The 16,647-nt window shown below is 38.1% G+C and overlaps 1 protein-coding gene across 3 annotated transcripts in view; it reads right to left on the reverse strand.

Moving 5' to 3' along the window:
• The window catches only part of LOC134575465 (alpha-2-macroglobulin-like), a 312,276-nt gene that overhangs the window by 1,233 nt on the left and 294,396 nt on the right, over positions 1-16,647 (reverse strand). For all 3 annotated transcript variants that reach the window (XM_063434760.1, XM_063434759.1, XM_063434758.1), the window contains exons 30-35: positions 14,598-14,810; positions 14,399-14,523; positions 8,748-8,838; positions 8,456-8,524; positions 4,695-4,797; positions 2,101-2,142 (exon numbers count right to left, since the gene is read on the reverse strand). In XM_063434760.1, coding sequence (XP_063290830.1) covers positions 2,101-2,142; positions 4,695-4,797; positions 8,456-8,524; positions 8,748-8,838; positions 14,399-14,523; positions 14,598-14,810 — 643 coding nt within the window. The remainder of the gene's footprint in view (positions 1-2,100; positions 2,143-4,694; positions 4,798-8,455; positions 8,525-8,747; positions 8,839-14,398; positions 14,524-14,597; positions 14,811-16,647) is intronic.

Genomic DNA, 16,647 nt, shown 5'->3' on the forward strand with positions numbered 1-16,647 from the left:
TCTGAACCCCATTGAGAACCTGTGGTCCATCATCAAATGTGAGATTTACAAGGAGGGAAAACAGTACACCTCTCTGAACAGTGTCTGGGAGGCTGTGGTTGCTGCTGCACGCAATATTGATGGTGAACAGATCAAAACACTGACAGAATCCATGGATGGCAGGCTTTTGAGTGTCCTTGCAAAGAAAGGTGGCTATATTGGTCACTGATTTGTTTTTGTTATGTTTTTGAATGTCAGAAATGTATATTTGTGAATGTTGAGATGTTATATTGGTTTCACTGGTAAAAATAAATAATTGAAATGGGTATATATTTGTTTTTTGTTAAGTTGCCTAATAATTATGCACAGTAATAGTCACCTGCACACACAGATATCCCCCTAAAATAGCTATAACTAAAAACAAACTAAAAACTACTTCCAAAAATATTCAGCTTTGATATTAATGAGTTTTTTGGGGTTCATTGAGAACATGGTTGTTGTTCAATAATAAAATTAATCCTCAAAAATACAACTTGCTTAATAATTCTGCACTCCCTGTAGTAGCAGAATATTATTAGCATTCATAAGTCACCAACATATTTTCCAGCTCTTTAAAATGATAAAAAGTGGATATTTACAGGTTATGAAGCTCAAACTAACATATAATCTAGGGCAATATGAGTGAGGCAGAAATCTTTAAGTTTGGATTCCAATATTGTTGAATGGGTAAGGCAGTGGCTGAGTGACAGGCAACAGAAGGTTGTAGTCAATGGAGTATATTCGAAGCATGGGCTTGTCACTAGTGGGGTACCTCAGGTTGTATAGGGAGAGGTATTAGCAGTAGAAAGAGGGAAGTGCTCATGCCATTGTACAGAACACTGGTGAGACCTCACTTGGAGTATTGTATGCAGTACTGGAGACCGCATCTCCAGAAGGATATTGATACTTTAGAGAGAGTTCAGAGAAGGGCTACCAAACTGGTTCATGGATTGCAGGATAAAACGTACACAGAAAGGTTAAAGGAACTTAACATGTATAGCTTGGAGGAAAGACGAGACAGGAGGATATGAAAGAAACATTTAAATACATAAAGGGAAACAATCGGGCAGACTAGATGGGCCAAATGGTTGTTATCTGCCATCACATTCTAAGTGTCTTGCCCAGGGCTCTTGCCCGGGCGGCTGTCTCCCTGTCAGAAGCTGCGAGGGAGCTGTGTTCTCTCTGATCTTCTCCCTCGCGTGCCTTTTGCTGATGCCGGGAGCCGGAATATAACGGAGAGTGAGAGGATCAGAGCTCCCTCGCCGCTTCTGACAGGGAGACGTACACCTCAACTGGACAGCCGCCCGCCTGACTTAAGCCCCACTGGACCCCAGGGACAGGTCCACGCCAGCTCTCCAGGTAGTGAGGCTGGGTGGACTTTTTAAAATTTTTAAAAATATGAATAATTTGTGTGTTTCTGTGTCTGTGTGTGTCTGAGTATATGTGTGCGTCTGAGTGTGTGTGTGTGTGTGTGTGTGTGTCTGTGAGTGTATGTGTGTGTCTGTGAGTGTATGTGTGTGTGTCTGTGAGTGTATGTGTGTGTGTGTGGATCTTGGGTGAGTTCCCACACTTTATTCCCCAGGACTTGGCCCCTGGTCTTGCCCAAGTATACTTTATGTTGAGGTAGTCTGGATGGGGTTCCAACCTGGTTTTCTCAGTTCTAAAGAAGTGTAATTACAGTAATGCAACACTGCTCCAGACTGAAAACACATAGCAGGAAAGAGTTGTGAGTATGAGTGGTGGCTCTAGGATAACAATCAAGTAGAGATTGTCGCATGTGACCCACTATCCATCCTTGCTATTTCCCTGCACTGTCAATGTCTTGTTGTTTCCTTAATTTGTTTGTTAATTAGTATTTTTACTTGGCAGTTGTTACTCCATGTGTAAGAGTGGTGAGAATTTACTTGTAAGGTTGATCAAATATTGACATGATAGATATCATGGTGTAAAAGCCCAAGGGGAATGTAAACAATGATCATAGTGCAGTGACAGAATGCAGTACAAGAGCTAATTATTACATGTGATTGGTTGAGTAGTTGAGAGAGAGCCATTTCTATAAAGGAATAAAGAATATGATCTTACCTGAACTACAGGGAGAGTTGTATTCTGCAATTGCATATTCCCCTTGGAAAGGAAAACAAAATGCAATACTTCTTCAGTATTATTTGTAATCAGCACGCAATGAGCACAATACTCTGTATCATTATTGTGTTATCTGGTTACTTTACAATGCCATTGGTGATCATAAAAAATAATATCAACACCATTAATTATATGGTATATTTCTCCAAATGTGAAGTTTAATTGAAGCACAATCTTTAGGTACTGAAACGAATTAGCTGCAGGTTAGTAGATGTTAAAATTATTCAGGTCTATAACGCTCACTATGATTATCATAGAAAGAAAAATGTTGGATTAATTCTGCCATGAATTCAATCTGGGACCTGAGCTTGTAATGTGGTTAAAGAAAATGTGGTTAGAGAAATACTCCACTATTTAATGTTCTTTGTTCCTTTTTGTATTTCATATACATCTACTGGAAGCACAACCTTCCACCTACTGTGAACTATTATCAATTCATTAGCCAGGAAGAGAGACCCTAGGCAGAATTATTGCTGCTACATATCTACGAAACTGATTTAGCTGTTGATCCACTGTTTGTATTAAATCCAATTAGAAAAAGTGGTAATTAAACCTGTGGATAAGAGGGCAATATTGTGTTACGTAATCGTCAAAAGTATATTGATATGTGCATGTTACATCTAAACGGTACACAGTGTTACAAGACCCTTCTTTCTGAACCTACTGTTTAATTAGATAATCTGCAGCTTTTTTTTTTATCACATTATAAGTTCTAGTGAATACAAATATTTGTCACCTCACAAAAATCCAACTATTGCCAGATTCTATTGCCTGCCCAAGGTCCACAAAAACATCGGTGACTCCCCGGGGAGGCCAATAGTTTAAGGCAACAATTGCTTAACTGAAAGGTAAAGCAGGTTTATAGACAGAATACTACATCATATGGTCACCAAACTATTTTCTTATCTACAGGACAGCAAAGACACCTTACTGCCCTTATACAATCTTGAAGTTCCACCATACACACTGTTTGCCAGTTTAGATGTTGTGTCCTTATACAGTAACATACTGCATGAAAAGGGTCTAGCAACCTGTAGGCACTTTCTTGGTCATTCACCTCATGACATCCTCAAAAGGAATGTATAATCTTCCTTTTAGATTTTGTTTTAACACAAAAATATTTATTTTTGATGGATAATATATTTTACAGGTTACGGTGACAGCTATAGGTATAGCTTGTGCTCCTATTTATGCCAACCTTTTCTTGCGATGGTGGTAGCAGTATGTCATCGACTCCCTGATTTACAGAAAATACCATAAATACATCTTAAATTGGTATATTATTTATATAATGCCTTGAGTATGAATTCTATTAAAAATGACATCACATGGTTTTAATCTACTAATATTGCTATTGTGAATGAATGCACCTCTGACCCAAGGCTCAAGCTACAGATGACCAGATGTCCAGTCTGATAAAAATCGTCTAACTTGGATCATGATACGCTTTATATATGTGAATATGAACTTTACCCTAGTTTAGCTTATTCACATAACACACATTTCTGTATTATCTGTTATGATGCCATGCAGCTTTCAGCAAAACTTTGCAGCTGTCCTAACACCCTCCCTTTTTCTCGTAATTTAGCGAGTCAGTAATTGTGTGTTATGACCTTCGTAAATATGGCTAGTTCTGCATTTCTTTTTGCCCGTAGCTAAATTTCTATATAATCTGTTAGCTCTCCCAATTAATGCAGAAGCAATATTTTGATAGTGTCTTATAGCTTCTCAGAGTGCTCGTTACAACAATCTGGTTTCCCTTGAACATACTTTGGGTAATTTATCCACAGCACTATTGACACACAGTACATATATGATACTAGGCAAGCACATTTCTTCTCGTTTGAATGATATATAGTCTGAAAATGCCAAAAATAGATTTAATGTTTATATTCTGAGTTTGATAAGCTCCCTAATTTTTTCACTCTGTTTCCCCTTGGAGAACTGCCTGACTGTTGAAATGTGCGTCGGTAATCGACTCTGTCCTTTGTTTGCTCTGATATATGATTTCCGATTTTGAGTAGCTCTGTACAAAGTGCATTAATAGTGACCTTTACCAGTATTATTATTATTAATTATTTTTTGTTTTTCCAAAGGTACAGAGTTTCTATAAGATACTGTTAGCTAAATATTTTTTTATGCTCAAAGCACAGGTGCTCCCCAAGGCACAGTTTAGTTGAAGGTGTAACCTTACTCGTTAAAATTGTGGTTAATATTAACAGCTTGTTAGCGATTATCAGTTGCCCACACATTTTCTTGCATTAGCATTATAATATTCTCTTAAGCAAGTAACAAATATACAGAAACTCTCTGGAAACCGACTACGAATGCTGTTGCCTGAGAGACAAGTGAAACAAGAGCATAACGAGAACGAGCTAGAGGCTTCAAGTAATTTTTAGAAAGTGACAAAAATATTTTCTTTGAGCATCATAAGGTATCTTATATGTGCTACATGGGTAGAATTTTGGGGCATACTTTTCTTGGAGTTTCTCTTATGTGAATAGAATTTGTTTTTGTTATAAAAATCCTCTTACCAGTCTCATAATAATCATAGATTTTTACTGTAGCGGGCTTCAGATTTTTTACTTCAATGTCCTGCTCCACCATGAAGGAGAGTTTAAGGGGTGTGTGTCCAAGCTGCAGGGAATAAATGTGAACAAATAATTAATTGAAGAACAGTCAATAAATAGAATAAAAAAGGAATAGAGATATTGGTGGCGCCACAAAAGTATGTACAAATAAATGTGTAAAATGACACAAAAAAATATAAAAATCCAATAATTTGTTTATATCTCCACTTGAGAAAGCCTTAAAGGTGAAAAGCGTTGTGGATCTTTTAGTATTCTGTATTAATAAAGGTATTTTGGCTACTTTTATCAAGTGAGTGTGCATTTTACTCTTTTATTCAATTTTCGCTACAATTTTTTTTGTAAATAACATTTTCATTGGTTTTGGCAATTCATGCCTGATATGCAATTTTGACATGAAAGCAACATGGGACTCTCAGGTCCCTAACAAAACATGAAGATTAATATGAGGTGCGAACACTGTATATGGTTGTGTGGGCTCGCAGGCCCTGAGCAGTAGAGGACTCGCATGTCCCATATTTTCACTTCATACATAGTTTCATCATCTCAATACCTCAAATTGTTGGTAACAACTCCGGTAGTACTCATAGGTAGTTATGACATAACATATATATAACTAAGCTGTTGGGTCCGCGGGTCCACAGGGAGGTAGTTTGGAGCACGTAGGTATCTGGAATATTGTTTGACCACTAGGCTCTGTAGTACGCTCGGTGGTAGATCCCGGTACGTGGGTAATGTGGGCATTACTATAGGAATGCCACTACTCCTGTTGAGGGGTACTGAAGGATTTGCAGCCCCAATTACTCAGGGTTTTCTCACTACCCTCTCCGTCTAGTTGGTGGTTGGATGGTATGGTGTCTATGCTCTAATGTTGGTATTACTTTCCTTCCCTGGGCGGGTGCCATGGATGCCTGGGCACACATAGCCAAGGCGCATGGCTCGGCAGGGGCAGAAAGGGTTGGGGAAGGGAGGGGGTGGCCAAAGCCACTTGGTCAGGCAAGCGTGAGGGTGGGGTGGGAGTCGAGGAAGGCTTCCATGCGCTGGTACCATAGGATCAGGGGAGGCGCGGTCTGTTTTTTCCAGTAAAGAGGAATCAAGCTTTTGGCAAGGTTAAGGATCCATATCATCAAGGATTTTTTGTATGCCAAATTATGCATTGTGGTGTGGTGTATCAGAAATGCTGCAGGGGTCAGTGGTGGCGGGTCATCTGAGAACCATTGTATGAGTGTGTGGATGGTCGCCCAGTATGGTTTAATCTGAGGGTATTCCCACCATAAGTGGATGAACGTGCCTAGTTCCCCGTCACACCTCCAGCATGTATCATCGGCGGTGGGGTCATAGGTATGGATGTGTTGTGGGGTGTGGTACCATAGGGCTAGTATTTTATAGGCCGTTTCCTGTACCCCACTAGACGGTGCGCAGTGTAGCGTGAGAGTACATATTTTGGCCTATTGATTAGCTTGGGTTGCAATCTCCTCGACTGCATGAGCATGCCGTAGAGTGAGGACAGGCCCCTCACCAATTGGTCTGGGTCCATGTATAGCACCTTAAAGTCTGTGAGTGGTCTCGAGATGGAGTTGACCGGGGTGATAGATGGTGCAAATTCAGTTTGCTGTTTATTACGGAAGTGCATCATAAATGATGGCCTTTCATTCTGTGTCATTGTCTCCAGGGATCTGACCCTCCCATTGTCACGGGCATGGCAGATCCAGGGTATCTATTGTCCTAGTAGGCCTTTTAGTGTTCTTGCTTCCATTCCGGGTGGGAAGGCAATATTGTGGGCCAGGGGAAGCAGAGGAGACGGAGCAGTGGTGAGTGTTAGGGGTGTGGCCGTCATGTGCCATACCTGCATGGTCGCTTTGATGAGGGGATGTGTTGTGGCCAGTCATCTGCCCTGTTGGTGATATAGTCAGACCAATTTCCATCCTCCCCTGGCTATTTGTGTCGACTCTTCCAGAGTCTTCCAGAGTTTGGATACTCCATTTGGTCCATTCTATTATACGTTGAATGTGTGTGGCTCTATTACATCCTAAAGTCTGGCAAGGCGAAGCCCCCTTTTACCTTTGGCAAAGTGAGGACATCATGTTTGATCCGTGCTTTGAGTTTATGCCAGGTAAATCTAAGGGACATAGAGCGGAGAGAGGCAAAAATGCCTCCGGGATAGTGATGGGGAGAGTTTGGAACAGATAAAGGATCCTGGGTAGGATGTTCATTTTGAGCACCTCAACTCTGCCAAACCATGAAAGGTGAAGCTTTGCCCATTCCTCAAGATCTTTGTGGAGTGTAGTCAGAAGTGGCTGGAAATTAGACTGGTATAGCTGGGTAAGGTCTTTCATGATCACAATGCCTAGGTATTTCAGGGAAGTGTCAGACCACTGGAAATGGAGTCTTTGTTTAAGAGTGATGGATTAAATGTTGAGTATAGTGGATTTGGTGATATTAATTTTGAAGTTTGATAGCACCCTGTAAGCTGTGAACTCCTCCATAATGGCAGGCAGGTGATGAAAAACAGCAAATTGCCTCATATGCTGCCACCGAATGTCTCTCCCTACCCACTAGCAGTCCTGGGATGTTGGGGTTGCTATTTCCTTTTTTATCACTACTGCCTGGCATCCGATTTTATTGTTCCAGTTGAGAATAACTCCAAAGAAATCCAATGTGGAGATTATACCACTAATGCCTGATTCATTGAGCAATCTGCCTGCTCAATAAAATGTAAGTAACCATTTTGTTATTTCTACTCCTGGCATCTTTTACACAGTGAGCACTATTTTTTTTATAAAACTTTTATGGTCTTCACATTGTCATGACATCTACTTAACAACCTCTCTTCACTTATCCTATAAGTGGGGATTGTACCACTGTACACTATTCATATCAGAGCTGGTTAAAGCTCTAATACATGTGAGTAGGACTATATTAGACCCTTCATTTATAATAATCATCTTTTATTGGGATATATTTCACATTTATTTTTTCTCTGTTTCCACATAAGGATTCCAAAAATTATTTTGATCTGGCACTTTCTAAGAAGACTTCTTCAAACAGACTGTTGGTTGTCTCTCTGGCAAGTTTGCACTAGGACTTTATTTCTGACTTTTATTGTTGATCACCGATTGTTACCCATATTTATTCTTGTCTTTTATTGGATTTTCATATTTTTCTGTGTCATTTTACACACATACTTTTGTAGTGCAACCTTTTTGTATTACTCCTATTTGTAAGGCATAGATGGGCCCTACTATTCCCTTCTGGTTTGGTTATTTTAGCTCTGGTCCCCTTTTTGTATTTTCCAATAAATTGAATCAGTTCGGAAAATAATAGTACTTTGATTTCATATTCAGAATTTTCCTTATAATGAGAATTAAACAACCTTGCACTAGGAACCAATACTTGCTGTTAAGGTACATTGTTTGATATAAATTGTAAATCATTAACCCATGATGTAATCATTAATAAAGTTGCAAATAGATGAAATAGTGAAAACGTCACACTAATTTAGGCAAATTGTTAAATACTGCTGTGCAATATTCTTGCATTCATAGTGAATTTCAAGAAGCACTACTATGCACAAAGCAGCTCTAAGAGATTGTTTCCACAAATCAGTTTTATGCCAGAAATGCAATAAGCACATAGAGAGGAAAAGATACAGGCTAGCCAAAGAATCTAGGAAAATATATCACTACAATGAAATAGCTTGCCCTTACCTCATTCAGATACAGGGTCACCATGTCTGTTTGAATATCACTTCTCTGGATCACTTTGCTCTTCTCCAACTGCGATAACAACATAAAACATAATCACAAATAAACATCAACTGTAACAACTGTAACATCACAATGTAAGCACAACTCAGCGCGTGGTCGGGCAGTTTACATGCATAATGTCCTCTCAAACTGATACTACAGACTTCAGATTTTATGCAAAGCCTATGTTCTCATTAAGTCATTAATTATCTTTGGAAATATTCCAGTGGATTGCTGACAGTGAGTTTCTTACCTCCCGCACTGATTTCTTCATGGGGATAAATCCAGACAACATCTTAACCTCAATGAGAGCCATGTTAGACCTCTCTCGGGATCCTTTATACCTGTAGGTTCAATGGGTATATAATAAATCATAATTGGTATGATTGTATATAGCATATAGTAAAACACTGTACATAAAGGGCCAGTTCAAGCATTTTTGCCACCTTAGGCAAAAAAATGTTGCTTCCCCATTCGCTACACCCACTCATGCAGACTAACACACGGTGACTCAAGTAGACACACATTTAACCTTGCGAAGTGACACACACGCACTGACCCATGCAGACTGATGCACGCTGACCCATATACATGCAGACACACATATACAGATACACAGTGACCCATGCAGACACACAGTGGCCCATGCAGACACAGACACACAGTGACCCATGCAGACACAGTGGTGCATGCAGACACACAGTGACCCATACACACACATACTCACCCATGCAGATATTCACGGAACCATGCAGACACTCACTGACTCATACACACACAATGACCCACACAAACACACTCACTGATCCATACAGACTGACATACACAAACATACTGACTGAAGCAGACTAACAGACATTCTCTGACACACATCCTAACTTCATTGCTGTTCCTATGCTCATCTTGACTGAACCTGCCAGCCCATCACTTCCTTACTCAGCACATTTCTGCTATGCTCCCACCCACTTCTCCCCATGTACAGGGCAAGGGGTGGGAGCAAGCAATTGAACCATCCTTGAACTGCTGCAGCATTGGATGCCTGGGAGGGGGACTGGCTCTGAGGTTTATGCCACCGTTCCGGTGTTCTACTAGGCGCTAGTCAGCAGCAATGTAAGTGCTCCCTAGTGCCCGGTGACATGGCCAGCGGCACGCACAAAATAATCCAACTTGATAGAGGGGAGCGGCACAAACGATAAATCCAGTGCCAACGAACCTTTCCCTTAAACAGCACCCTAGGTGGCCGCCTAATTGGCCTATAGAAAGCATCAGCTTTTACATATATGCTTAAATATGTTTAATTATTTGAAGGTTAGTATAGATCCTTGGTTTGACTCTTAAGTTCTTAGACTATCTTCCCAGAACATGCTGATGTGCAGCATACATAGACACTCCAGTGACCTAATGAAATATATTTTCTTTCAAAAGTAAGGACTGCCCCGTAAGGATTAATATAGACACATCAGAACACATTGTGAACTTCATCTCAATGTGTAGTTTTTAATGAATTGGCCTGGGTGCAGTGGGTTTTTACTTTAAAAAACAGTCAAAATACGAAGTCCCAGTGGGTTCAATAGGTTATATGTGAAACTAACACCTAGGTGGGGTTCCCCTAACCAACACCAACAAATGTACAATACAAATATAAATAAGGTGGAGTATCATACATATGGTTCCAAATGCTTTTAGTCTTTAAGGAAAGTTATCCCATAATTGAAACAAGGAAAACAAATACTAGTGCAATATTGTCTGAATATAAACATTAATTGAATAAAGATAGATGAATACACTCACAAGTGTAGAGCCAGTAAGTGTTGGCTAAATATATAAGCATTTGTGGGATTTTTCAGGGTCCCACTCCCTCTTCTGTATGTTGAAAAATTAGATGACCCTTAGTAGTAATCACCACTCAAATGATTTTCAAAGTGCTTTATTTGGCAAACTCTGCATAGAAGTATTAAAACAATAAATGTAAAATTAGAAAGTTCTTACAGTTCAGTAGTAAGTCCTTCTTAAAGCGCAAAACACATTTCACCCCTCTTGGGGGGCTTCCTCGGTTGCTGTAGTGTAGTGTCTTTTTGCTGTCTTTTAAATGAATAAATTACCACTGTTTGTCCGGCATCTGTTATTTCGGACTATTACTTCCTGTTCTGGGTGTGCGTGCACAGCGTCTCTCTGCGTCCGACATACTCCCGGGTTGCTCGATGTAATTTGGAATGCATCTTTGCATTCCACCGTGATTGTGTTAACTTCCTGTATATAATTCATCTACTTTCTATTTGGAACGCATTTCTGCATTCCACCACTCGCTTGCAGTTTGTCCATAATGCAATTCCACATATAGCACATATTAAAGGAAAGGGACAGGAACAATATAATGAATAAGTGTTCTAACATTTAGATTCTATAACATGATTTTGCAGTATTAAATAATAAAAGGGACCTGTTAACATAGAAATACTTAAAAATACTGGTTGTAGAAATTACATTTAAAAAAAAGATAGAACTGGATTTTGTATAAGATACCTGCATGTTAAAAATATATGCAAAACAATCAATGTAGAAGGATATACTGGGCTATATTCCAAAAAAATTATATAATGAATTAAATGTTGAATATATAAAAATAGTAAGAATAAAAAAAAAATCAGCTTTAATTAAAATACTTCATAAAGACTTTATTAATCATTATTTACCCAGATATATAAAAATAATCTAATGAGCAAAACTAAAAGAATTATAAATTAGGTGGAAAAAATATATATGACTAGAAATGGCACACTTCAAAGTCAGAATTCAATCCATATGGAATTGATGTATGGAAATTGAATATAAACCTCATTTCCTCTCTGTCTAATCTTTTCACATAGTCACCCCCTCTCCAATGCATCTCTACTTCTTCTATTGCACAAACAAAATAGGCCTTCTGGGTTCTGATTGCGCACTAGTTTGAAATGATGGGGGACACTGTGTTTATATCCCATTTTTTATGTTTCTGACGTATTCAGCAACCCGGACTTTTAAAGGTTTAATAGTCCTACCTACATACAATAAATTGCATGGGCATTATAATATATATATATATATATATATATATATATATATATATATATATATATATATATATATATATATATATATGACTCCTTTGGAGTGGCACGTTAGGTGGTCTTTAATGGTGTACTTTTTTTATTATATCCCCTATGTTTACTAGGTGTCTTCTTTTGTTATTAGTTTCTCTACACGGTAAGCATACTCCACATCCTTAGAATCCTATAATGGCTTTTAACTAGCTTATTTGAAAAAAAAAAATGTTTGCTCTTCTATATGTGATTTTTGGTTCTGTAGGTAACATTTTATTTAAAATGGCATTGTCTCTTAGTAGGTGCCAATGTTTCCTAATTGTTTTTTGTACTTGTTTGTTTTGTCCGTAGTAGTTGCAAATGAAAGGTACTTCATCTGTTTTCCATGTCCTACTTGGTTGTCTGTACTTAATAAGTTATTTTCGTGATCGTTCTTCAATTTCCTTCAAGTCTCTTTCAAGCACCTCTTCATCATAGACTTTTTCTAAAAACTGTTTCTTCAAATAGTTTGCTTGTTTTATAAAGTCTGAGTCTTTATTGCAATTTTGTCTTATTCTGAGGAATTGCCCCTTAGGGGCATTGTCTAACCACTGTCTGTGGTGGCAACTTTTTCTCTCAATATAACTATTAGCATCTACAGGTTTAAATAATGTTTTGGTTACTATTGTACTGTCCTGGATGCTAATAAGTAAATCTAAAAAAATGACCTCAGCAGAACTACTGGCACTGTTAAGTTTTATTCCCCATTCATTAAAATTAAGATATTTTTAAAAATCATTCATTATATTGCTCCTGTCCCTTTCCTTTATTATGTGCTATATGTGGAATTGCATTATGGACAAACCGCAAGCGAGTGGTGGAATGCAGAAATGAGTTCCAAATAAGGAAAGTAGATGAATAATATACAGGAAGTTAACACGATCGCGGTGGAATGCAAGGATGCATTCCAAATTACATTGAGCAACCCGGAAGTACGCCGGATGCAGAGAGAGGCTGTGCACACACACCCGAAACAGGAAGCAATAGTCCAAAATTACAGATACCAGACAAACAGTGGGAATTTATTCATTTAAAAGACAGCAAGAAGACACTACACTACAGCAACTGAGGAAGCCCCCAAGAGGGGTGAAACACGTTTTGTACTTTAAGAAGGACTTGCTACTGAACTGTAAGAACTTTCTAATTTTACATTTATTGTTTTAATACTTTCAGCAGAGTTTGGCAAATTATTCACAGGAACGGTGCAGCCCTCGAGAAATCTTGAAGGCGAGCATCAGAGGTGGGAGTACGGACAGAAGATAGATGTAAGTCTTCAGCAGATCGTAAGGGCCATACTTGTGTATAAGGGAGGATAGATAGGTGGGAGCAGCATTATGTAGAGATTTGAAAGCAAGAACCAGAATTTTAAATTGAGCTCTATATTTTATAGGAAGCCAATGCAGGGACTGACAGAAGGGTGAGGCATGGGAGGTGCAGGCGGACAGGAAGATGAGCCTCGCCGCCGCATTCATTACGGACGGTTAAAAAAATCACTGGAGTGGTGATTACGACTAAGGATCATCTAATATTTCAACATACAGAAGAGGGAGTGGGACCCTGAAAAATCCCACAATGCTTATAGATTGACCCAACACTTACTGACTCTACACTTATGAGTGTATACATCTATCTTTATTCAATTAATGTTTATATACAGACAATATTGCACTAGTATTTGTTTTCCTTGTTTCAATTATAGGATAACATTCCTTAAAGATTAAAGCATTTGGAACTATATGTAAGATACTCCACCTTATTTATATTTGTATTGATTTTTACTTTAACCCCGCAATGTAAAACATTGCAGTTCTTTAGAAGCTCATTGCAGGGTTAAATCCACCTCTGGTGGTTGTCTACCTGAAGAGACGCTTCCTCTGTACCGAGTAAAACTCAGTCATGTGACATAGAAGCTCCTAGGAAAGCAGTGGGTTCAATGCTTTTCTATGAAGTATTGGATGCACACGTGGCACTTGCCAACCATACGAGTGCATCAGGTGCGCAGTGCTTCTCCATGAGGAGCATTGGATTGGACCACAACCGGAGAGGGCCATGCTTCTTTAATGAAGTTGCTAGAGGTGAAGAGGTGAGCAAAACTAAGAAAGTCTTGGCGCTAGAAAAAAGTCAGTAAAAACTTTGTAGTGACCCTATAGCCTATAGGAATATAGGTTTGCATTCTTAACTCTATAGAGTTAATGTTCTCCCCCATTTTCAAGATAACAGATATAATAAACAAGGAACTCAAGAGATATTGAAATGTTCCACATGTCCCATGAGGACTTTTGTGTCTGTGTTACATGCTTTGAAAACATGATCTATCCATTGAAATAACATGCAATTTATGTATTATACTGTATGAGTCTACACTTTGAAATATAGCATCTAAAAATATTAGGGTAACATTGGGTCTCAGCCTATTTGATATTGGTGGTCATATTCCTAGGCAGCAACTCCTGGCATATCAGTAAAGTGAAAAGGATGAATTAAAATATGCACAATACTGCCATAAGATTGACCAAAGCCATGTTGTACAGTGTCTATATGCTACATTGTCTCCCATTGTGGATTTGAAAACATAGTCTGACGATTAAAATAACAATTTTACAAATTGACCTTGTTTTTTATTTGCATATGTCAACATTTTGGACTCCCCTGAGAGATTTCCCGGGAGCCAGATATATATAATCTGATAGCATATGGGTTGCATGGGGCATACAATGATTATATCAAGGGACTAACTATGTACAGGAGACTAACTGCATTATTTGAAAAATAAGAGAATATATACTCAGCAGTGATGTGGATCTGAAGCTTTGTCACTGATTCTTCAGAGCACTGTCCTGGTTTTACTTCCACGCTCACTGCAAATGTAGCATCACTTCTAGGTGGTGGGACATTGTATCTCAGGACAGTCTACAGGAAAAATATTGATCAAATTAGAGGCAAAACAAAGGGGTAAAAGGTGTTAATATTTAGTATCTAATCACCTGTACGTAGACACAACCAGTTCCAGTGGCTGTAAGTGTGTACTCCCCAGGAACATCTGGCAGTGTCATTTTTTGTAGAAGCAGCCTGTTTGTATTATCCACGTGGAAATCCACAACTCCTGTCTGAGACTGGACTGTCACTGTAACATCTCCGGTGTCACTAAATGTGGCTTCAGCATATTTAGCCAGAGCCTGGAGAGCTACAATAGTGTCCTGTGAGTGGAAGGAAGTGAGATAATATTTGGTACAAGAATACATGATTTTCCCTACTTCTAAATTTACAGATTTTAAAAAGCAGAAAATGGATGGATTAATATGCTAAACAGGTGGAAGAAATTAGTGTTGGCAGATATACAGAGGGCAGGAGGGGAAAATGCCCTAACTTTAGGAAATCTGGCCAATAGTTTCATTTTTTTTTTAAATGTATTATTTCACATAACATTTCAATGGTTAGTTACATTACTTTGCACTTCGCACTAATTACTTTGTAAACCTTGATTCGAATCCTATGATTCTATGTTTATAGAGTTACCAGGGTCAGTTGCACAAAAGTCTTATTTTTTTTTTCTGGAAATTACAGCGTATCAGGCAAATTGTAGTGAGTATGCTCTCTAAGAATAATTTAACTACTTTTGGAAATAAAACATTGTATATGAATCTATGTTATGCTGTTTTTAAACTACTTTTAATTATAGTGGGATATTGATAGAAGACAGAGCTCTGGTCATGCAGAGGACCAAGCTATATTATTCTTTTTAGCTAGTGCAGTGGTACTTCCTGCCTGATTAAGAGATTGCTGTATTCTATATTTAAGTGGTTGGTTTTGTAGGGAGGCTTTACATGCTACTTAGAGTTACATATAATGATCAGCCATAACATTAAAACCACTGATAGGTGAAGTGAATAATATTGATTATATTATTACAATAGCACTGTGAACATGTGGGATATATTATGAAGAAAGTGAACATTCAGTTCTTGAATCATACTGAAGTATTACTGTATCAACTGTAGTTTTTCAATTGATGAAAAACGTAATGCAGGCCATGATAGAAAGTTGTCACAACACACAGTAAATCGCAGTTTACTGCATATGGGGCTGCATAGTCACAGACCAGTCAGAGTGCCCATAATGACCCCTGTCCACTGCTGAAGGTGCTTTCAATTGGGACATTAGCATCATAACTACACCATGGAGTAATGGAAGAAGTTTGACTGGTCTGATAAATCACATTTTTTTTTTTTAAACCAGGTGGATGGCAGGGTTTGTGTGTGTTCTTTATTTGGGGAAGTGTACATATATTTTACTGACAGACATTTTGTGGTACGATAGACATTTAAAAATGTATACTGTAAGTCACCACTTAGCAGATGTAACAAAAGATTTTGTAACAAAAATGCAAAGACAGACATTTTATTTCTCTGTAACTACTCATTCAAACCCTGAGCAAAGGAATGCAGCTAATATAAACATTGATCAGAGATGAGACTCTTTTACAAGAAGGGGGGTAGAAAGAGAAACAGCCCAAACATACATATACATATAAACATATACATATACATATACATACTAACTATAATTATGGTTAATCATATATAAATAGTACCTATGTTAATAATATTGAATATTCATGGATAGAGTCCCAATGAAGAAAATTCATAATTATTAAACTAATATTAGCTGGATGTGTAAAATACATGTACATATCACATGCGTTCACATAGTTTCACACAAAAAACAGGCACAGGATTACAAGAAAAAGATATTACTAAAAGTAATTAATTTTACTTTTTAAATTTAAAGGATTCATACAAAGTTCCATTGTATTAGAGAAGGTAAAAGAAAGGGCAGATGAGTCAAAATCTATTTTATGGCCCAAAGAGGAGACGGTCTGTTTAAATTAATACATTTTTACTCAAAGTAGGAATATACCTGGATAACAGCTGGTCAGATTTCAATTATGAAATCATAACTAGCGAAGGAAATATAAGGTTCCCAAATTCCATAACTGCAGATGGAATAAATGAACAATATATTTACTGGTAATTT

This window comes from Pelobates fuscus, chromosome 10 (genome assembly GCF_036172605.1).
Source record: "Pelobates fuscus isolate aPelFus1 chromosome 10, aPelFus1.pri, whole genome shotgun sequence".
Taxonomy (NCBI): Eukaryota; Metazoa; Chordata; class Amphibia; order Anura; family Pelobatidae; genus Pelobates; species Pelobates fuscus.